Below are 23292 nucleotides of genomic sequence, written 5' to 3' on the forward strand. Positions count from 1 at the left end.
AACAGGAGACAGAGCTGGAGGTGGCAGAGTTTCAACATGTGATTTTTGAAATTGTAAGACCCCAAAAGAGGGAAGGCAGTCAGCTGGGCTAAGTCAGCAAACTTTACCTGTTACAAAGGTCCCTGAACCTCCCCAGACCTGCGGATTCTCCTGGGATGCTACATCCTGAAGTTTTTGTTTCCTTTCCTTCATCAACTAGCCATATATTTTCTTACCTGTATGCTGTGCTAGCATTATTTTGTTAACATTTTTGCCAAGTAATATAATTCAATATTATTTATTTAACAAGATACATATTTTTATGTATATTAATTTTGTGTGACTTTGCACATGTCAAGTCAGCTTTATTTAAGCAGCACATTTAACATAGGTTGACCAAAGTGCTTATCATTAATAAAACAAACATCCAGTAAAAATACAGTTCACAGAAGATACAAATTAATAAAATAACATGAATACAAACAAATAACTAAAAAACAATATACAGCATTAGTACAGAAGTCTTAAAAATATAAGAATAAGCCCTTACTTTGAACCAAAAACCAGTGAATAAAAATGAGATTTTCCAGGTAGTTTTTAAACTATAGATTGAGGGAAAAGTTCTAATTTTATAAGTCCGAGTGTTCCAAAGCCTCACTTGTTAGCTTCCGACATATTCATGAAATGCATAATAATATCTGATCTGAGGACCTGAGAGCCCTGGATGGTAGATATGCGGTAAGAAGCGCAGCAATATGCGAAGGAGCAGACCCACAAAAGAATAGAAACGTTAAATGAGCCTAGAGGCCTATTCATGCTGTTGTCAGTAAGATGACTGTGTTTAGTAGCTATTGAGTAGTCTTATAAGTCTTAACTAAACACTGTCCCCGAGTCTAGCGGAGCTAGTGCTAATGGTCCTGTACGGTTTCTCAGACCACAGGAAGAGGGAGAAAAGTGACAGTCTGGAATATAGAGCCGCCTGAATAAAAGAGTAGAACTCAGAAGAGAGTTTGGTCATTGTCCAATGCTTAATTACGGATTCAATAGCCTAGGAAAGCCTCACTGAGCAATTTTCTTTTAAATGCATTTTTAACCTGCCAGGCATAATCTGACTTGGCAAATTTTAAAAGGCATAATTCAGAAAAGAGTGTAGACTGGTATTCAATTAGAATTCTGACATGTAGCAGACCTCAGTTTCAATCGTAAAGCTCACAGCTTATACAGTACATCACTGAGGAAAATGTTCCTGCAAGAAAATGACCATAATACAATGGGTGAATCTCAGTAGGAAGTCCTGTTAGTTCTGTGTGTAGTTAGAGTACGTAAAAATATAAGAACCTGAAGGAGAAAAAGACGATGGCAAAAAGCATGTAAGCCTCAGGGCCTAATTCACAGGGGTACAGTGGTTAGTCTGCTGCCTCATAGATGGCCTCATTGAATCCTAGACTAGAAATTTCTGAGTAGAGTTCGTATGTTTCCCTTGTACTTCTGTGAAATTTTCCTCAGGGTAAATACTGAATACTCCAAGATGTTCATTAAATTCATTGGCCATTCTAAACTTATGTCATTATGTATGTGTAAGTGTTCTCTTCGAAGGACTGCTGATCCATCCAGCATGAGTTTCTGCCTTTAGCCCTTGATGTTACCTGAATGGGTTCTGCGTAATGAAACCCTGATTTGAATTGAGCTGATTCAATTCTGGATGAATGAACGTACAGTTTTTCTAAGTGAACAATAAACATGCAAAGAGCAAAATCCAATAAAATAGTGGTCAATGTCTTTTCCAATCCACCAAACCTGGCTTAAGCAATCAGAAGGAAAAGTGGTCTTCATCCTGCACCTGCACCATAAATTTACTTTGAAGGTCTTCTTACAACTGCGGTGGTCTGGCGCCCTGCCCGGAGTTTGTTTCCTGCCTTGCGCCCTGTGTTGGCTGGGATTGGCTCCAGCAGACTCCCGTGACCTTGTAGTTAGGAAATAGCAGGTTGGATAATGGATGGATGGATGGATGAAATCTTCTAATAATTTGAAAATTTCTTAGACAAATATGTGGGTATTCTTAACTAACATTGTTTATCCTGGGATGGGATGCTCTTTTCTTTCTCATGTTTGGCCTTTTTATGCAGAGACAAATTTAACTTTTTTTTTCCTCTTTTTTTTTTTTCTTTTTGCAGATTCATAATGACTCCAGTAAGTACTCCTTAATATTCAACGGGCATGCTTTCTATGGTAGAACATTGGGCTCTTATTTCATATTTTCAAGTGTTCACAGGTAAACTCTTCACAAATAGAAAACCAAAGGTTTCCTCCGGGCGCTCCGGTTTCCTCCCACAGTCCAAAGACATGCAGGTTAGGTGGATTGGCGATTCTAAATTGGCCCTAGTGTGTGCTTGGTGTGTGGGTGTGTTTGTGTGTGCCCTGCGGTGGGTTGGCACCCTGCCCGGGATTGGTTCCTGCCTTGTGCCCTGTGTTGGCTGGGATTGGCTCCAGCGGACCCCCGTGACCCTGTGTTCGGATTCAGCGGGTTGGGAAATGGATGGATGGATAGAAAACCAAAGGATATTAATAAACAAGTTATAAAGAGGGTGCTATGTGTCGAAGAACAGTGGAGAGTTTGGGATGGCCAGCATGTGAGCCACCATCCTTGCTATACAACTGCTCTTCTAAGTCTCTCCCACTTGTGTGTTTCATGGTGACGTTTTCTGTACTAAATTACCTGCGATCAATTGTTAATCACCAACAAGACATCACTGCTTCAACTTCTGTTTAGCTGTAGATTCAGCCTAATGGAAATATTCAGGCGCCTCTTATATTCCCTTTACCAGCTCCTGATGTTCTGGTTCATTAGCCCAACCACAGAAAGAAATGTCTTTTCAAAATGATATCTGGCTTGCTGATCGTACGTCACTCTTACAGTAACACAATTTTGAAAGGAAGCTGGGGGAGGGCGTGATTTGTTTTTTATTTTTTTGCTTTGCTACTTGATGGATGTTAAGGGGCAACACTGCTGTGTTGTTAACCGATGTGCAAGAAAACAACTCCGTTGGCTGACAGTTCATCATGCAACGAGACAGTGCCAGATCTGATAATGTCCTTTAGGTTAATTTGTTAGTGATGGTGCAGTGGCCAACTCTGCTTCCTCACCCATCCATTGTCCTAGGTTTGAATCCCACACCTAAGTGGTTCCTGTGTGAAGCTTGTACATTCTTCCAGTACCTGCATTACGCATTCCAAAGACGTTTCTGTTTTATGTAAATTTGCCCTGCATGAGGCTAAGTGAGAGTGAAGGTACTCTTTGATGGATTGGCTCCACATGCAGCACTGCTTTTTGCCTGATGTCACTATCATAACCTCTGGTTGCCTGTAACTCTGAATTGGGTGTGAATTGAATTGGGATTGAGAATATTAATTTAATTATTACACATACTTCACATTGAGGGATAGAAGGCATAATGTGCTACTGTTCAACAACTTGACAGAATATACACAACATGAAGAAGTACACAGGAGTGAAATGCTTCACTGCATACTTTTGCCTCTTTTACTTGTAATTCAACTTGAAACTGCATGTATATAACAAGTTATAGTTATCTGCTATAATATTTATAAGCAGCTTGGTAGAACGTTATGAACTTCATTTTGAAAATGCTTTTGTATGTTATTGGCTTTACAGGTGAAAAGAATCTAACTACAAGCCTTCAGAATGCGAAGTTAAGTCTGTCGACCATTGAGTACTGTGCACCATATCAAGACTGTCAGGCACGTGTCAGACTCAAAGTTCACCTTTGTATTAAAGGTCAGTTTAGCAACTGTCTACAAGTTATGTATTTGGATAATTTGCATATTTGAGTTTGTGAAGAACTTTCTGCAGCTCACTGTACTTGCTTGTATGTTGATTTTCCATACAACAGCTTATCTTTACAGTTGTGGGAATCTAAGTTTGCTGACGTTCGACTCTGATAAGTTGGTATAACAAGTCCCTGTAATGTCCAGTCTTGAGCTTCTAACTGCATGGTTAAATTCTCCTGCCTTAATAAGCTATAATGGAGTTACTGTAGTTTAAGGGCTGTGTCAGCATCCATTGCAAAAGAAACAAAGTTAGTTTATTCTTAAGCTGAAAAAAAAAATGTAAAAGAAGATTAGGTTGGGACATCAGGTATTGTTTTGAAGTTGTGATCAGTAGGGGGCAATAAAGAGCCCCAAACATGAATACAGTAATCCCTCCTCCATCGCGGGGGTTGCGTTCCAGAGCCACCCGCGAAATAAGAAAATCCGCGAAGTAGAAACCATATGTTTATATGGTTATTTTTATATTGTCATGCTTGGGTCACAGATTTGCGCAGAAACACAGGAGGTTGTAGAGAGACAGGAACGTTATTCAAACACTGCAAACAAACATTTGTCTCTTTTTCAAAAGTTTAAACTGTGCTCCATGACAAGACAGAGATGACAGTACTGTCTCACAATTAAAAGAATGCAAACATATCTTCCTCTTCAAAGGAAACAGAGAGGAAAGCAAACAAATCAATAGGGCTGTTTGGCTTAAGTATGCGAAGCACCGCGGCACAAGGCGGCAGCTCACACCCCCTCCGTCAGGAGCAGACAAAGAGAGAGAGAGACAGAGAAAAACAAAGTCAAAAATCAATACGTGCCCTTTGAGCTTTTAAGTATGCGAAGCACTGTGCAGCATGTCGCTTCACTAAGCAGCTGCACACAGAAGGTAGCAACGTGAAGATAATCTTTCAGCATTTTTAGACGAGCGTCCGTATCATCTAGGTGTGCGAACAGCCCCCCTGCTCACACCCCCTACATCAGGATCACAGATAGTCAGCGCGAGAGAGAGAGAAAAGTAAGCTGGGTAGCTTCTCAGCCATCTGCCAATAGCGTCCCTTGTATGAAATCAACTGGGCAAACCAACTGAGGAAGCATGTACCAGAAATTAAAAGACCCATTGTCCTCAGAAATCCGCGAACCAGCAAAAAATCAGACATATATATATTTAAATATGCTTACATATAAAATCCGCGATAGAGTGAAGCCGCGAAAGGCGAAGCGCGATATAGCGAGGGATCACTGTACACAGACAAGTCCCAGGTTCAAAACAAAGGTTTATATTTTAAAGAAATACCTCCATACAGCAATTACAAGTACTGTTCTTGACTGTTGTCTTCACTGCTACTCGCCCCAGGTGAATGTTGCCTGTCTCATTTCCTGGTTCCGACTCGCCTGGACAAAGCAGTGTAGTTCTTTTTATTAAAGACCCAGGAGTACTTCCGGTGCCAGGGCATTGCTCTTTGGAAGTACTTCATGGTCATACGGATGTCCCAAAAAGTAGGGAGTAGAAGTCCGTACAGCACCCATTAACGGCACACATGGACCCCAACAGGGCTGCGCTACTAGACTGCAATTCCCAGCATTCCCTGTGGGTGTCCAAATCCTGGCAGTGATGCCAACCCCATACATGCTGTCCATTATAAAGTGTATAACATTCATCAGGTGTGTCACAGTAAAATTAATATATATATATATAATATATAATATATATAATATATTTATTCATGGCATTCGTAGTCTGAATCACAATCTGATTGTATGGGTGGCCAGACTACGAATACCATGAATGTAATTACCCCGATCTACATGCTGTCAAATGAACAAACCATACGCTGTAGCGCAACGTTAGGGCCTTTGCCTCTGGCGCTGACGTTCGAGGTTCGATTCCCGAGAGGGGATGCAGTGAGTGTGTACGCCTGATGAGCCCAGAATGAGGGCGAAACACGTGTCATGTACTCTTTGCATTATTTGACAGTAAAAGTATTTTCAACCATATATACTGTGTGTATATATATATATATATATATATATATATATATATATATATATATATATAAAAGAAAATCTTGAGACGAGACTATTGCCCAGAGATTTTTTCAAGTCCCGCCCTCCTCACAACCATTTCGGGCCACACACATCTCATTCGTGTGAGTGCTTTTCTCAGACACATTTCCTGCGCTCTCAGCTCTCATGAATTTATATATTTTTACGTTTTCCTCACTTTAAGTTCCCAAATAAAAGAAGACTTATGTCCAAATCTTATTGAAGAATTTCATCCAGAAAGGTTATCAACAGAAGAAATGAGTACATGGGCAATCCTAGCACCGAGAAACGAAGTCAAATGAATTAACGCGAAGTTAGTGGTGATGGTGCAAAAGCTGAAAACATCAACTTACAATATCCCATAGAATATCTACAACCGTTAACACTGTTCGGTCTTCCACCGGCTGAATTACTGTTGAAAGAAGAATATATCGTAATGTTATTGCGTAATTTATATCTGAGTGATGGGCTATGCTATAGGACAAGATTAGTTGTATTCAAAATTGGTCGAACAATTCTGACAGGTAAAATTTTAACAGGCGACGAGAAAGGTAATGTAGAACATCTTCCGCGGATAACATTAGACACCAAAGGAGATCTTGATATTCCATTCGTATTAAAACGTTAACAGTTTCCCATTAGAATAGCTTTGGCTATGACAATTAACAAATCACAGGAACAAACATTCAAAAAAATCGGTTTATTTATTAGAGAGAAAGAAATGAAATTCACTCACGGGCAGTTATACGTTGCGTTGTCACAATGTAACTCCAAACATGGAATCAAAATTCAATGGAATATTGAGAAAAAGTTAATTCAAAAAATTGTTTTTACTGAAGTTTTACAGTAAAAGTATAAGTTGAAAAAGTATTTGCGTGTTAATTTCAAAGCCAAACAGAATTAAAATATATAACGCAACAAATACCTCTAACGCAACATGAAAGATAATTTTCTTTCAATTTGACGTTTTAATATTTTTTACTATAGTTAAATACTTGCTGTAATGTAAAATAGTTAGGTCTATTATGCATACGTAACTATTCTCATGAAAATAACAATCTGTTTAAATTGTACATCCACTTCACCATACACGAGCGGCAGATTCGCTATATACTGTGTGTATGTGTGTGTGTATATATTTATATAAAAGTAGACCACTTGAAGATTTTATGTAAACAACTAAAATAACGATGCATTATTTAAGTCTTAATTTGTAGCCTTTTTCTTTAGGCTGTCTCTAAGCTCCATTTTGAATAATTGGTTTTGTAGACATCCTGGTAAGAAAGAATAATTATGGAGTGTTTTTATTTATGAACTTGTGAATTATTGTGTTAGGTACTGTACAGCCATATTTTGTAAATCACCACAGATCCTGCTATGAGAAATTAAGAACTGCAAATAAATTTTAAAAAGTATAATACATACATAGATTTAAACAGAAACAATATTCCAGTGAAAAGCCACTTTGAAAGTTTAAATATAAAAGATTGTTTAAATGCAGTTTCAATTCGGAAATACTGTGTATTTGGGCTGTTGTTCTCATTCTTGGTCCTGGCTCCTATTCTATCTACATATTTCTTTCAATCTCATAATTAAAGGTAAAATTCTTTACCTTGTCATTTAATGACATTGCAGTTGTCTTTCTTTACTGTGTTTTAATTCTCTACAAAACTGATATAAACTGTATATTGCTACAAAGGAATGTTCTTTCTTTCTTTCTTTCTTTCTTTCTTTCTTTCTTTCTTTCTTTCTTTCTTTCTTTCTTTCTTTCTTTCTTTCTTTCTTTCTGCCATTCTTGCCTCACTTCAGTTCTCTTGTTCATTTAGGTTTTAAAACCTCAATAATTTTTGTTTTTGTTTTCACCATTTTAACCAGTGGCCAATTAACAATATGTAATACAATAAAATACAATTTATGTTTTTGTATCGCACTTTTCACTGCAGTCGCCAATCGCTGTGAACAATTCTCAGTTAAAATACAATTATAAATTGTACTAAATACAGAACTGGTACACATATAAATGCAGATTTGTTAAAACACACAGAGAACAACGGATTAAGCCTAAATGGAAACCAACAGTAATCAGCTCTTGTCCATTAATAAATTGATGAACTATGGCCAGTTGACAATGGAGAAGATTAAAATTTTAAAACAAAATCACAGTCTGTGAGACCTCGGCCAACTGGTCGCCTGCCCCTTTGTGGGTTTTCTCTTGTGGGGTCTGTGCTGGCTGTCCAGTCTAATGAGAGACTCCTTCCATCTGATGATTCCAAATCTCCTTCATCCGAGATGCATTAATGCAGCCTGGCAATAGAAGAAGAATAAGAAGAGTTTTAGTAATGGTTTAAAAATACAGTATTAGTTGACATTTCTGTACAAATGACTAACAAACAGAAACTGAGTGTGCACAGCTAATCAGCAGCTAATTGTAGACACCAATAACAAGATAACCAACTGTTGAGCAACAAACTAGGCTGTTCATCATAAAATGCTGTAAGAAAATGTGGAAAAAAATTACACGAACAAAAGAGCTGCATACTAAGAATTGACACCTGTTGATCAAGTGCAAACTGATTTTTTTTAAAACAATACTAGGGGGCTCTGCCCCCTGCTCGCTTCACTCACCAACCCCCATGTGGGCCCTACATACTAGTCCTTTCCCGGATCTGCTGCTTGCGATGAATCATGCTGTACTTATGGATAAACACGAATATCAACTCTGTCTTTGATATCTCCGTCTTTCGAAACTATTGTCGCTGACAATTCATCACATGTTGGTTTATTATATATGCGAGCGTGATCTTTCAGATTCATTTAGAAATACAAGAAAACTTCTTTGTCCATGTTTTTCAGGTAAATTTCGTGTAAATTGCGATACTTTTGGACATATGGATTTGTATCCATTATTGGCTGTAGAATTTCTAATACATCTGATCATTTAACTCTTTCGATTCTATGTTTCATCGCTTCTCCGTGATCATAAATATAAACCTGACTGAACTGTGGTTTCTTTGAAATTAAACTTGTAGTAGCTTTAATTGTTGCAGGACCACAGATTCTCATAGCGTATGGTCCATTATTGTGTACATCTATGTTTTGAGCATTGAGTGATGCGAACGCGGACAGATTATTCTGATATTTTGCCTGTAGTGTTTGTGGATTTTACTTTCACCATATAACAAATCTTTTATTTCTCGCAGATACGCCTCTTCATTGGGAAGAAACGCTACTTTTCCCTGATGGCATCACGAATTAGACAATCTAGAAGTTTCTGACTTAAACTTTAAAGCCGAAAAATATCTAGATACTTCTCTCATATCACCTATGTCCATATATGCGATCTCTTTTCGCTGTTCCGTTATTTCACCGAGTAATAATTTCCATTTTTTAGCGCTAATGTGATCATACTATCAGTTTTTTGAGACTTTCAAATTTTAGTACTTTCATTTTCTCTAACCTGCTCTGCATGTATATCGTGCCAAAAGTTTTGGAACCTCTTTACGATGTTCTACTTTGTCATCTACTCTTTGTCTTTTATTTCCAGCCCTGGGTGTGGTTAAATCTCTTGGCACAAAGTCTTGTCTTGCGGGACTTGAAATTATCTCTCTGAAAAAGTCTCGTCTTGTCCCAGGATTTTTTTAATATAATATACGGTATTTGAAATTTTTGACACTGTGCAGCAAGACCAGAAATAAATACACAATGTCAAGATTTTCCTTACTTTTAAAACAGTGATTATGATAAAAAGAAGCATCAGGTCCATGTTTGAAGGTTATTGAGCTAGTATTTTGCAAAGCAGGGCAACTGAAAAAGAAATAATTAGAAAATGTGTGACACCTAATGTAGACATAAGTTATAAAACAGATTTTCATCGTGTGCTGTGTTTGTCATCTCCCCATTGGAAGAGTTTATAATGCAGTACCTCTCCAAAAAATAATGCCTTGTTCTTGACAAAATTCTTGTCTGGGTTACAGATTTGGGAATGTTAAGCTACAGTTCCATTAACACTTTTTATCAAGTTTTCTGTTTTCCATGAAGATTTACAATTACAGTTGTATACTTGTTGTTCTTACTAGTTTTGGAGCTCGGATCAGTCGAATGACTTGCACAGGGTCACACAGTGTATTATTAGCGGAGTCTAAACTCTCCGGCGTCTGTTTTGCAGTCCAGCGCTTAAACGACTAGGACACTCTCAGCAATGCCACTTGAGTTACGTGTGCAGTGAACCCTGCTGTTTCCTTTTGGTTTTTGCATTCCTGCTGGCCTCCTTTGACCCAGTGCTGCTGGGCTAGCCTCCACCCCACTCCACTTGGATAGAGTGGTGGAATTAAGCTGTTTAACAAAATGTGTTTTCAATTTAAACTTGATATATTTGAGAACTAGTGATACTGTTACTGCCTGCATAAACGTATTGTTTGTGTGTTTTTTAAATTTTGATTTAGGTTTTGTGATTTAATGTGTATGAAAGAATGATTACCACAGTTGACTATGCCTTACTTTCTTTTTGTATCTTTGTCTTTCTCCTGTTTTGCTTGACATCCTCATTTTCTATCTTGTTATTTTCCAAAGGCATCGCCAATGTGCACAAATTTCTGGCCCATTTCCTAGAGGTGCAAACCAACAGACAATGGCTGGATTGGTGGGGAAGCCTAATCAACAGTATGGTAGGTGCTGTGAATTTCCCATTGGGATTAATAAAGTATCCATCCATCCATCCATCCATCCATCCATCCATCCATCCATCCATCCATCCATCCATCCATCCATCCATCCATCCATCCATCCATCCAACCAACCAACCAACCAACCAACCAACCAAAGGCATCGTTTTTCTTTTTGTAGTCTTTAAAACTTCAAAAGGATGTAGCTGTGTTGTTTGTTTAAGCAAAACTCTTATGATCTGATATGTTTCATTTGTCTGGCATGTGCTAGACCATTCTCTTATACAGTCACAGTAAGGTGCCAATTTCTTTTTTACAGTAACTTAATTTTAACATTTCATTATTTATAGTGATCACTAATCAAAGTTAATAATTTTTATGCTCTGTCAGAGTTTTGTGTCAAGGATGGGTATTTAACATCCTTTTTTTTGAAGGGATAGTTAAGAATTGTCTCTGAAACCAAAACTTGTATCTTGGCTGTGTGGAGCTGATGTATTTTCCCCTTTGTTCATTTTGCAGTGGTCTTATACAGTTCAAACATATGACCCTGGCAGAAAGGCGACAAGTCATCCAGAGATGAACGAATCATTTCACAGTATGAAAAGACCGAGTGCAGTAAGCTTTTAAGGACCTCTGAGTGTTTGTTCTGCTTCAGTTTGTGATCCTGTGTATTCCATAGAAATAAGACGCTGCCTGTCTAACAATTTGTCACTTTCTCTTAAGTGGGAGCTCAGGCGCGACTGTTTTGTGGCACATGTACAGAACCAAGGCACCTACAATTTGGAAAAGCTGGAGGAAGGTACAATATTAGACTTCACTGTTAAATATGTTTTGATCACATATGGAATGTAATTACCCTGCGATGGGCTGGCGCCCTGCCCGGGGTTTGTTTCCTGCCTTGTGCCCAGTGTTGGCTGGGATTGGCTCCAGCAGACCCCCGTGACCCTGTAGTTAGGATATAGCAGGTTGGATAATGGATGGATGGTGGAATGTAATATGCACTAGAACAAAACACTAGATTCAACCTAATGTGTGTATTGTGCAATTGTCCGTTCATTATCATATACAGTACGTATACTCAAATTCAGTGTCTATCCTGACGTTACTGGGAGTCAATACAGATGATTCTGACAATCCATCATAGGACACGCTCATGAATGCTCCCACACTCGTTCGAGATAGCCTCACTTGTACATGTTTGAGGTGTGGAAGAAAACTCAATTCATAGAAAAAAACAAATGCAGAAATGCAAACTCTACAAGGCAATGACTAGGCCAAGATTCATAATGAGAACTTTGGACCTGTGAGGCAGCTTGGCTCGACACTGCACCACAATGATGCCCTCCAGTCTAACCAATGACCCAGATGATCAAACTATTGTAACAGCAGTACCTGATGTTTTCAAATATTGGCCTGAACTTTACTGCCATTTTTAGTACAAACAGATGATAGAGTCCTGTTCCAACCTTTACGTGCAGAAGCCATTAATACACTATGCAACAAATATTCAGAATTGCTGGTATTAATTATAAAGTTTCAAGTAACTATAATAAAAGAAACTAAATAATTTAAATGTATAAAAACATAATTGGAAAATAGTGCGTCCAGTTTGTTTTATAGCATTAAAAAGTTTTACTTGTATTAATGGATGCAGTGAGCACAATTATTAGGCTGACAAAAGTGTAACTTTTGTATCTAACTAGTATTAAAATTGACAGGTGGCATGGTGGCACAATAGTTAACATAGCTAGTTAATAATGGGCACCCTTTGTCTTGGTACATAGATAGAAAAATAGGAAAGACACTCTAGATAGATAGATACTTTATTAATCCCTATACACATGGATAGATAGGTAATGAAAGGTACTATATGATAGATACTTTAGTCTGATCACACACCAGAATGAATGAAAATTAAAAAGAAAACTTCTGACTTGGCGGTCACAGTCCCAGTGAGGCATTATGCAGATATTTTGCAGGTGGTATAAAATATCATTTCATGACAAACGTTTGCTGAATAATTCATTGGCTGAAAGTTCTCTGTGTTAGTGTGTCAGAGACAGGATGTGCAGCGTTGTTTACAATGGCTCTCGGTTTTTTGTTCTTATCTACACTGTGACCTTAAGGGGATCCAGAGTGCATTCTGAGCCTGCCCTTTTAATCATCTTCTTGATTTGGTGGGCCTCTCTTAAAATGAAGTTACCAGCCCAGCACAACACGGCCTAAGAAATCAAACTGGCCATCACAGAGTTGCAGAAGATGTGACTGACATATGTCACATCCCACATTAAAGAAACGCAGCCTTCTCAGGAAAAAGAGCCTGATTGCAGGAGTAGTCCAACCTGTCATTGATGTAGAGCCCCAAGTACTTGTAGAAGTGCACCTCGTCTACATCCACTCTTTGAGTGACCAAACATACAGTAGATGCTCTTTGGTGCAGTAGAAGTCAGTAACCAGTTCCTTTGTACTGTTGATGTTAATTTCCTAAAACTTTATCTCCAGAGGAAAATTTTTAGACTGTTCTTTCTGTACCAAGAAACAAACTTCTCCACCTGACTCCTATGCTCTGTCTCATCTCCCTTACACTCCATAAGTACAGAATCTTGTGAGAGTTTCTGCAAGTGACGAGACCTGATGTTACATTTATAGTGAGAGGTGTGAAGAGAAAATGACAGGACTGTTCCTTGTTGTCCTCCATTGTCTGTCACATCTGTATTAGAGTCTCACAAAGTGTGGTCTGCTAGACAGATAGTCCATCATCCAGGACACCAGAGGCTCATCCACCTACATATCACTGAGCTTACCCCTTAACAGTGATGGCTGGATTGTATTGAAGGCATATTTAATCCCTGTTTTATTTCGTTCTCTTCTCTTTATAATGTGATATACACAATATACAGATGTAAGCCTTAAAGTCCTAGTTCTTTTAGTGTTACGTGATAGTAGCTGGGTCCTTAACTATTACGGCATATGTTGAATCTAACTGGTACAATGAGGATATGAGGGTAAAAGTAAATAAGTATGAAAAATCAAGCTATAACATGTTCAAAACAATACACTTTTACTGTTTATTTCCTAAAAAAAATTAGTATAGAGAAAGGAGGAATAGCATAAGTGAAGGAAACATATGTGTGGAAAAGAAATTTAATGTGCAGAATTGATTAATAGTGTAACAATTGACTTTTACCATTTAACGAGGAAGATATAAATTAATGTTATAAGTTCTCTTACCTTTTATCCATTTTATGAACCCACTTAATATAGTACAAGGTCAGAGGGAGCCTCTAGGAATGGTAGTGACCAGTCATGGATAAGGTGCCAATGTATCACAGGGTACACTTGAGCTGGTCAATTTATAGTCTCAGGTAGCATACTCTCTACTTTTCTGAAATGTTGGAGAAAAATACATGGAAATGGACATGGAAAAATTGTGCAAACTCAATGGTGACAGTGACCAGGCCAGGACTTGAAAACAGTCTTCTGGAGCTGTGCCGTCCATAAAAGTGCATAGTTTTTTAATTTATTGTTTTGTTGTTTGAAAAAAAATTAAATGTGTTTTTCATTCAGGACCAGTGTTTGGGTATATAGTGGACAAGAGCAACAGGACAGTCACGGTCTCTGTATATCCAGGCCCGCCTGTCAAGGCCCGTCTTTGCTACAAACAGCGCTTCATGTGTGATGATCTGGAGTCTCCTGCGATCACTCTGGTACAATTCGCTCTTTTCCAGCCTTTTTCATTACATGTAACAGAGCAAAATCTTCAAGTCTGGAGATCATGGACCCTACAGATTCTTGTTCCAGCTAAAATCTACTTTTCACTAGGCTCTTTCCTTAAAAAAGCACACTTTTATTGCCCAATTTCCACATTTTTGCATGAAACTAAAATTAAGTGGATGTTTTAATTTTATTATTTTTTTTAGACACGTAGAAAGCACTTTGCTTTCTAGCATTACTTTTCTAAAGTATCTGCACCCCTTTATGCAGTTAGAGTTTGAATAGAATTAAGGGAGCAATATTCACAGAGAAAATGAATTAATTGAAAAGAGAATTTTAAATAGTTAGTTATGACAAAAATATAGATCCTTGTAGATATCGTTTATCAATCCTGTCTTTAGTAGAGCTGCTTAATGTGGTTTTTTTTGTTTGTTTTTTTTTTTTTAATATAAATGCAAATGTCATAGTGCCATTAAGACTAAGAGCAGGAAAATGTCTACTAATCCAGAGATTAATTTAAAGAAAAAAATCACTGATTTTGAACTTGGCTGGAATTAAAACCTGCAGCCATAGGAGGTCCCCAGGACTAAACCCATGCAAAATGAATGAATACTCAAATTCCAAATGTGTTTTGTTGTAAGTCCTTTGAAATATGTAGGACAAAACCTCTGCAGAGCTCCTTTGTTCCTCTGGTTCTTTACAGCCAAGTCTGCTTGCATATTACAGACCAGGCTTGGGTCACAGAGGGACATTAGTTCACATTCAGCACAAATAGGGAATATTACAAGCAGGCTGTACTTTGATGTCTTTTATTTTTAAAAACTGTATTAAGTTTCCCATTTTACAAAATAAGTGTGTGTTTAACAGTAATTTTATTTTTTTTAGTTTATTCTGTTGCATGTCATCATCATTTAATATTTGTCGAGCTTACTGTATTTCCACTTTTAAGACATTACATTTTAAACCACTTTATATTGAAAAGAGTCCTATGTGTTTGCTTTATTTATTTACTGCAGATCAATACTTCATGGGCTGTCACGGCTACTCTTCACTTCAGTTTTGCCCTTCCCTGTCTATGTGTTGAGGTAAGAAATTATCTTATTTATTTATCTGTTGGAGAGTTTAATTTAGGAAAATCTTGCTTAAGTATCAGATTTGAGATATTGCATATATTTTCACTTCTCCATTTAAGATTTCTTATTGTCCTTTTCTGCCTTCACTGCATGTGTAATTGTCCTGGTTGAGGTAGTGTTTTTTGTTTTCTTTTGTAATAATGCTTATCTCTGTATCACCTTTGATTAGGCCTAATAACCTGCATTATCTGCTCTTCTTAGGTTTTCTACCTGCAATCTGATGCATTACGCCAGCAAGTGATGATCTTCCAAGACTACATCTTGCCCTGTAAGGCTAATATAACCTATTAATCATATAAAACAAAAAACTGTTTTTATGGTCAATTTTCCTATTCATAGAATATATCTCTGTATTATAAAAAAAAACAATCTTGGGTCGAGACCAGACTTTTTTTCCTGCAACAAGATATGATCTTTTGAAGAGAGAGAGACACTTTCACGTCCCACGATATGGTCCAGTCACATCTTGCAACCTTTGGAAACAAGTTCCGTGTGACGGTGACTTTTGCAAGTCACGCCCCTACTTACAACCATTTTCAAACAAGACCATGGCCATCTAACTTCTCAGTTGTCGGAACGCTTTTGGCAGACACACTTCCTGTGCTCTCTGCTCTTAAAAATTGTATACGTTCTAGATGACACGTCAACGACTAAGCAAAGAAGAAAGAGCAGCGCGTCAAAAAGAGATCCAAAAGCGTTGGAGAGAAAAGAAAGCAAAAAAGAACAAAAATAACCTATGTGCAAATTCTGAAAATAAGGAAAGTAATAATCGGCTTGTTCCACGAGATTAGACTTTGTGCCAAGATTTTTAACCACGCCTGGGGCCGGAGCGAAGCAAGCATATTTCAAAAGTAACATTTACCCAAATATAAAGTTGTTATTCACTTATTTAAATTACATTTTGAAACAAAAGATTTCAAATTTTGAATTCCCATAATGTCTCCTGTAATTTCACATATAATTGTTTTGCTTGATTATACAGAACAATAGAAATTTCCATTAGCTGTACTTATTTTTTTTTTATTCTTACTGGACAAAATTGCATTCAGGTTCAATGTATTCATCTACATACTCTCAAATCCCAGAAGATAAATAAAATACATATTGTATATTTTAACAATGTATTTTCAAAGTCAATATAAAATAATATGTTTATTTTAACAAATGCTAGGGAAGGAAGAAAGCAGAAAATGAATAAAACATGAAATCAAGGATCAAATGTTAACCATACTGCCCCACTGTATCAGGCTACACATGTTAATTCATTTGATTATCATTTTTTTCTCTTTAACTGTCCGGTCACCCCACTGCCTAGCCAGTGAGGCTTTGCTCCATTTTACATCCCGTGTCTCTGCTCATTGGTTGCTGTCACAGAGCAGCCACCTACAGGCTTAATTTCTCAAGTCACATGATGCCTACAAGGTCCTTCGGTCACCTCAGCAGTTTGTGCTCCAACATACTCAGCAGGGTCCTAGTATCTTCTGACTGGGATTCTCTGTTTATTTAGGTGTGGTATCCTGGTGTAATATGGTGAAAGAGACAGATCAGCCATTGTGCCTCCGGCAGTTACTGTGCCCTGCTTGCACTTTCCTGCTATTTTGGGACCTTGTACTCTTACTATTTGTATTCACTCTGCTCCTGGCTAGATAACTACTCCTAGAATAAAAGCAAACAGTTGCTTTTAGTCATTTTTTCCACTTTTGTTGTGTTTCAGAAAGCATCTCTTTCAGCCAATTAGAAATAAATATAGTAACAACATGAGTGATGTTTGGATAATCAGCATTAAAATTGCTATGCTAGCACTATCATTTATCGTACGTGTCCTTGTTTAAATTTTGAATATTCTAAAGGTCAGTATGACCTTGATATGTAAAGCGTATTTTTAAAATCTCACTCTGTTTTGAAGAGCTGGCCTGGGGTGCATTGGTCTATCAGAACTCACTCTTCAGATTATACTTTTTGCCCTGTGACTGTATTCACTGTGTCAATCGTTTCATTCTAGCTGGACATGACTTCATGCACTCCAGCACTTTTAAGGTTAGCCATCACTCAGAAGATGAAATGAGCCTCACCATTTACTCCAAGTGCTCACTGAATCCTTCTGTCTCCCTATGCTGGAGGGAAGACAGATCTGTTGGAATTCTTTGTCAAGAGTTTGCCCACTCCACCTTGGCTGGCTCAGACGACTCGGTAAGCAGAACAGACTGAATATTGATTGATAGGATTTTGAATGGTGCTCTTTCTGGTTTCAATTTTGTTTTGTTTAAACATGTGTTTTATTTTATTGTTACTTCACAATGCCATTTTGTTTACATTATTCTTGTTGCCATTTTGTAAAACGATTGCTAAGAACCTAGTTAAGCCTGTGTCACCTGTTAGTATCTGTCCATGAGAATATGTTCTCAAAGCCTTTGTTAATATTTGTACCTTTTTGAAGTGTGGTTCTTCACTTTTTTGGTTGGTGTTTTCAAGTATTATTTCATTTTTCAAACCTCCTTATTGTAGTTCAGGATTGGAGATTGATATGAAAGAATAGTAATTAAAAATAAGTACATAAATTTCAATAATAATAGTTTACACTTAAAGGCATCTTTGACATTTGAATACAGCAGGTGTTATGTCCTTGAGTGGAACAAGTCACATACTGATAAAAAGTTACAGTTACAGGCTGAAGAAAAAGAGACCCGTGTAAGTTATTATTAAATAAAGTGTTTGTACCAAAATCGTGTTTTTAAGGTTGTGTCAAGGGTTTGGAGGCCGTGAGATGTCCCTTACAGGCCCTAATACATTGGTTTGTATACAACCGTTCAAGCATATACTGTACATTGGTTTGGATATTTAAATTGGTTTGAATGCATTTGTTCAGATATATACATTGGTTGAGATATATATTTTATTTGTGCATTAGATTAGATATTTATAGTGGTTTAAATAGAGTTGGTTTAGATATATAAATTCATTCAGATACCAATGCACTGTATATATTCAAACCAATGTATCTGAACCTCATATATAATATATTTACAAATCAGTCTTTTGTCCTCAATGACTTCTCATATTTAATTATACATCTTAAAAAGCATTTTTGTTTTCTTTCATTTTTCACTTTTAGGAGAAGTCACTGAATAAGCAAACATTTCCCATGATATATATAAACACAGCAGCAGCTTTTCCCTGAGTTAACATTTAACAAAACCAGGACAGCAAAAAAAACAAAGTATTAGAAATGTGTAGGGCTTTATTTTATGCACATTTTCTAAAGTTATTAATATTTTTGCTTTCTTCTTCTAATATATTTGAGAAATTACTTTGAATTATAGGGAGTTTTCTATAATATAACAATACACAACTAAATGATTTCCATAGTTTTGCACTGCCTTATTCTAGCTTGCATATCCAGTGTGATAGTTTATTACTGTGGGCATACTGAACTTGTGCGTTTGTGCTGCAGCGCCCTTGTCCTGATGCTTACTTATTAAATATTTATTATTATTGTGTTTTCAAGGTAACCCCTACACTGTTGATTGATTTACGCCTAATATTCCTCTGTCTGAGACTCCTCTACACTCTTTTTACCCGTACTGTATATATCTCTCTATGTCAAATCAATCTATTTTATTATGTTTCAGGTCTACAGGGTAACTGGAATTGACAAACACCCTCAAATGTGCTTTAAGGTAAGATTTCAAAGTTTAAAGTTCAATTTGGATTTTAGATAGTAAGTACTGTATATGTCCTAAAAATTCAATTACTGCTACATCAAATTTTGTAAAAATATTTATAATAGAATTTAAAAATTTTCTAAATTCACACTTTCTTGATCTAGGTTTCCTGTATTTAGCATGAAGCTCCATGATACATATAACACTCTCAAGCATATTTGTCCGCTTTCTTGTGTAATAAAACAGGTTCCAGACAGAAAAAGGTTTGGAGATTGCCACCCCGTATACCTGAAAAAGGCAGGCAAAAATGAAAAAAATAGATCTTTACACACACGAGTTCAAGACAGAACTGACAAACATGATTAATCTGGACTATAAATATGGTGGATTAGAGGAAGAGATGGAGTCGGGGAGGCCGGAGCAGGAACTGATATGGCAGTTGGATGGGCTGTGGGTACCAGAAGTGACATTATCAGTGGGTGGACTGGTGGTGATGTCACTGAGAGGCATGGTCTTTAGCTGGTCTGCAGAGGGACAAGAGGAGAAAGGACCAGATGAACATGCCAACCCCTGGTCTGGCTGAGAAATAACAGTATTTGAGCCTATAAGCCATCTTCCATGCGCATGTGTGTTACACAACCCCAGAGGTCCTGAACATTGGAGAGAACCCGAACAATAAAGGTTGAACTCCTTGTGCACTGCCACCCACTGTAAAGTGGCATGATCACTGAAAAGAGTAAACTTATGGCCCAAGAGGTAGTACTTCCATTGTGTTATTGTCCATTTGATTGCCAAGGCCTCCCGTTCCCGCTGCATACCTAGTTTCCCTCTCCAGCAGTTTCCGTCTCAGGAACATAACGTGATGTTTGACACACTCAACGCTTTGGCTCAGCATGGCATCCAGTCTTATGTCTGAAGCATCGGTCTGGAGTATGAAAGGGAGAGAGAAGTTAGGAGTCATTAAAACAGGTGCTGGCTTAAGGGCCTGTTTCAGGTCATGAAATGCAGCATCCCCATTACTTCCTCATACCACTTTGTTAGTGGCCTGCTTCTTTGTTAAATTTGTCAACGGTGCCACTGTTTCGGAGAACTGGGGTACAAACCAGTGGTAGTACCCAGCCAAACCAAGAAAGACTTGGACCTGCCACTTGGTTTTCAGGTGGGTCCACTTCAATATGGCATCTACTTTGGAACACTGTATTTTGACTGAACCTCCACCCACCAGGTAGCGCAAATACTTGGCCTTGACCAGTACAAAGGAACATTTCTTAGGATTGTTTCGAGGCCGGCTTTTTTTTTGTATATACCGAACAGAAATGAAGATGAAGGTGAACCCTTCACACCAGAAGAAACTGGGCCATGTCACCAACAGCCTTGAGGTTCTTTTTTCTGTGGAGTATTTAACACCTCATAAATTGATTTTTCACTACTGGGCAATTGCTGCTGATTAAAATAAACAGTTATACAGTAAGCATTTTTGACTTTGATTCATTTAGAGAAGGCTGGCAAATGATGCAAGTAATTTCAAACCCACATGTCTGTGGTTCTCTCTGTGAAGAAAAACTTCCGAATGTTTATGCGAAAATTGCCCCTAACAAGTTTCCAACTGTGTCCCTGTGTTCTTGTTGAACTTATTGTAAAGTAACAGCCTCAATTCACTGTAATACTTCCCTTCATAATTTTAAACACTTCAATCATATCACCTCTTAATCTCCTTTTGCTTAAATTGAAAAAGTTCATCTCCTTTTAATCTTTCCTCATAACTCACCCCTTGTAGCCCTGCAGTCAGCCTGATCACTCTTCTCTGGACTTTTTCTATCACCGCTGTATCCTTTTTGTAGCCTGGAGACCAAAACTGCACACAGTACTCCAGATGAGCAGAACCTCCTGTGACTTGTACTCCACACATCAAGGCGCTGTATAACCTGATATTCTGTTAGCCTTCTTAATGGCTTCTGAACATTGTCTGGATAGCTTAGAGTCCACTATGACTCCTAAATCCCTTTCATAAGGCGTACTTTCAATTTTCAGACCTCCAATTGTGTATTCAAACCTAACATTTTTACTTCCTACATGCAATGTTTTACATTTACTGACATTAAATTTCATCTGCTGCACATCTGCCCAAGCCTGTATGCTGTCCAAGTCCCTCTTTAATGATTCATCAGATTTTAGATTATGTACCATTCCACCTAGCTTGGTATCATCTGCAAAATGCATCAGCTTATTTATATCCATATCCAAATCATTTATATATTAAAAATCGTAGCATCCCTAGCACTGACTCTTGTGGGACACCACTCTTAACTTCATCCAATTCTGATAAGATTCCTCACACCTTCGCCCTCTGCTTCTTATGTTTTACCCAATTTAGCACCCTTTTACATACTCCATCCTGAACTCCGTCCATTTAAGTTTGATGCCCAAACTCTTGTGTGCGACCTTCATTTTTTGAAATTTTAAACCCTATTCAGAAGGAATTAGTTTTAGATTAGCAGATGGGATAAAGTCAGTGCTTGAAGTGGGCCCATACTGGCATTTCCCTATTGCCCATGGTTAACGTATATATACCAGTGTGTCCTGTCATTTCAGACCACAACCCTTAGCAACTCTTATTTATAACAACAATATGTCTGTTTGCACTTCCAAGGTGGACTCCTGTAACCCCCACACACTTTCGATACAAATTGTGTATATCAGAGCACCTTTGGACCTCCCAATGGTTACCCTACTCTCTGTTGTTTAGCAGACAAAACAAGGTAGTTAGCACTGGGTAAAATAAATATTACTGGAGGACCTCTGTAATCTTAGCCCTGTCTGATTCACTCAAATAAGGAATTTAATGACAGGTGGATTGGCACGGGAGTAGTTTAACCTGAGGTTATTTCTTATAGACTTTTTACAGAAGGCAAAAGCTCTGTAATCTTTACTGAGATGAGAACATGCAGTAAGTAAAAAGGTTACTGATATGAGCAATTTGGATGACACTAAAATTACAGATGTCCTCTGGTAATAATACCTTTACCCCTTGTGTAAAACTAGTCCTGTCTGAAGAGTGCTTAAGACAAGACTAATTTTCAGAAGCTAAATACACTTTCAGCTTCTTATTGTCATCTTGAAGTTTGTTTTAGTTCTCTGGACCAATGTCTTAATTACTAGTTTCCCTTTAGAATACTTAATGTATATGAGGAAAAGCTGTCTCAATTACCTGTTATGACTGGGTCCTAAGCTCAAAAGAGTTCCATAGCATCTAGTCCCAAAAATGCCCACTAGAGGGAGAAACCGTTAAACCTAGCAAGTAAGAAAGTCAAACAAATTGATTAGTCTTCAAATTTGTTGGGTTATAAATTGATCTGTTTGTATGGAATGATTACAATGAAAATTAATAAAATAAAAATATTTAAAAAAAAAAAGAAAGTCAAACAAAGAATCTTATATATATAATATATAGTCACAAGAACGACAAAAAGACATTGAGAAGGTTTGGGACAGCCACCCATATAATAGTTCCCGGCTGCAAAATTGATTAGCAAGAACAGAGATGTTCACACAACTGAGTCCAAAACAGGACTGATATACAGTATTGGAAGCAAGATGGCGGCTTTAAAGGCCAGTAAAGAAAGTGATGTCATCAGGTCTGAAACCGGAGGTGACGTTGTTGGCTGCCCCAGACACAGGCGGGATTTCCTGAGAATGGTCTGCAAGGGATTGAGAGAGAGAATTGGTACAATTCGCCACCCCCTGGCCCGGCATGGAATTACATTTATTCAGGCCCTTTAGTTGTCCCCTAAACACGTGTGGCACTTCAATCAATCACATCGTTGTGTATTAGCGGTTAAGTTTCTCTTTCCTCAGCGGTTTCATTTTGTCAATGTGCTCGCCTCCGTTGTCTATCAGCAGATAAGCGAGTTTCTCTCCCTTCAGAGGTTTCGTTTTGCCAATGTGCTCACCTCGCTTGTGTATTAGCGGCTGAACGAGTTTGTCTTTAGTCAACGGTTTCACTTTGGCGACAGTCGCTTTCTTTCAGCTTCATGCCATAGCCTTGTACTTCCGGGCCAGACAGACACACACACACACACTTCCACTCATAGACGTTTATCTATAAGATAGATATTCTTGAGAAGAAAAATGCTCTGTAATATTGTGAAAGGCACAAACAAAGCCCCAAAAAAGAGTGGTCAAAAGACAGAGTAATAACGTCAACAAATCCAATAAATAACAACACACAGATGAAAACACAAACACCAATTCCATAACACGTTCAAA

The 23292-nt window shown here is 37.8% G+C and overlaps 1 protein-coding gene across 2 annotated transcripts in view; it reads left to right on the plus strand.

Annotated features, from left to right (window-relative positions):
• The window catches only part of LOC114668677 (interleukin-17 receptor E), an 88732-nt gene that overhangs the window by 35273 nt on the left and 30167 nt on the right, over positions 1 to 23292 (plus strand). For both annotated transcript variants that reach the window (XM_028824552.2, XM_028824554.2), the window contains exons 2-11: positions 2154 to 2169; positions 3653 to 3775; positions 10426 to 10520; positions 11037 to 11132; positions 11241 to 11316; positions 14085 to 14224; positions 15248 to 15316; positions 15566 to 15632; positions 17367 to 17554; positions 18994 to 19041. In XM_028824552.2, the coding sequence (XP_028680385.1) occupies positions 2154 to 2169; positions 3653 to 3775; positions 10426 to 10520; positions 11037 to 11132; positions 11241 to 11316; positions 14085 to 14224; positions 15248 to 15316; positions 15566 to 15632; positions 17367 to 17554; positions 18994 to 19041 (918 nt within the window). The remainder of the gene's footprint in view (positions 1 to 2153; positions 2170 to 3652; positions 3776 to 10425; positions 10521 to 11036; positions 11133 to 11240; positions 11317 to 14084; positions 14225 to 15247; positions 15317 to 15565; positions 15633 to 17366; positions 17555 to 18993; positions 19042 to 23292) is intronic.

Source organism: Erpetoichthys calabaricus, chromosome 18 (assembly GCF_900747795.2).
Source record: "Erpetoichthys calabaricus chromosome 18, fErpCal1.3, whole genome shotgun sequence".
Classification (NCBI taxonomy): Eukaryota; Metazoa; Chordata; class Cladistia; order Polypteriformes; family Polypteridae; genus Erpetoichthys; species Erpetoichthys calabaricus.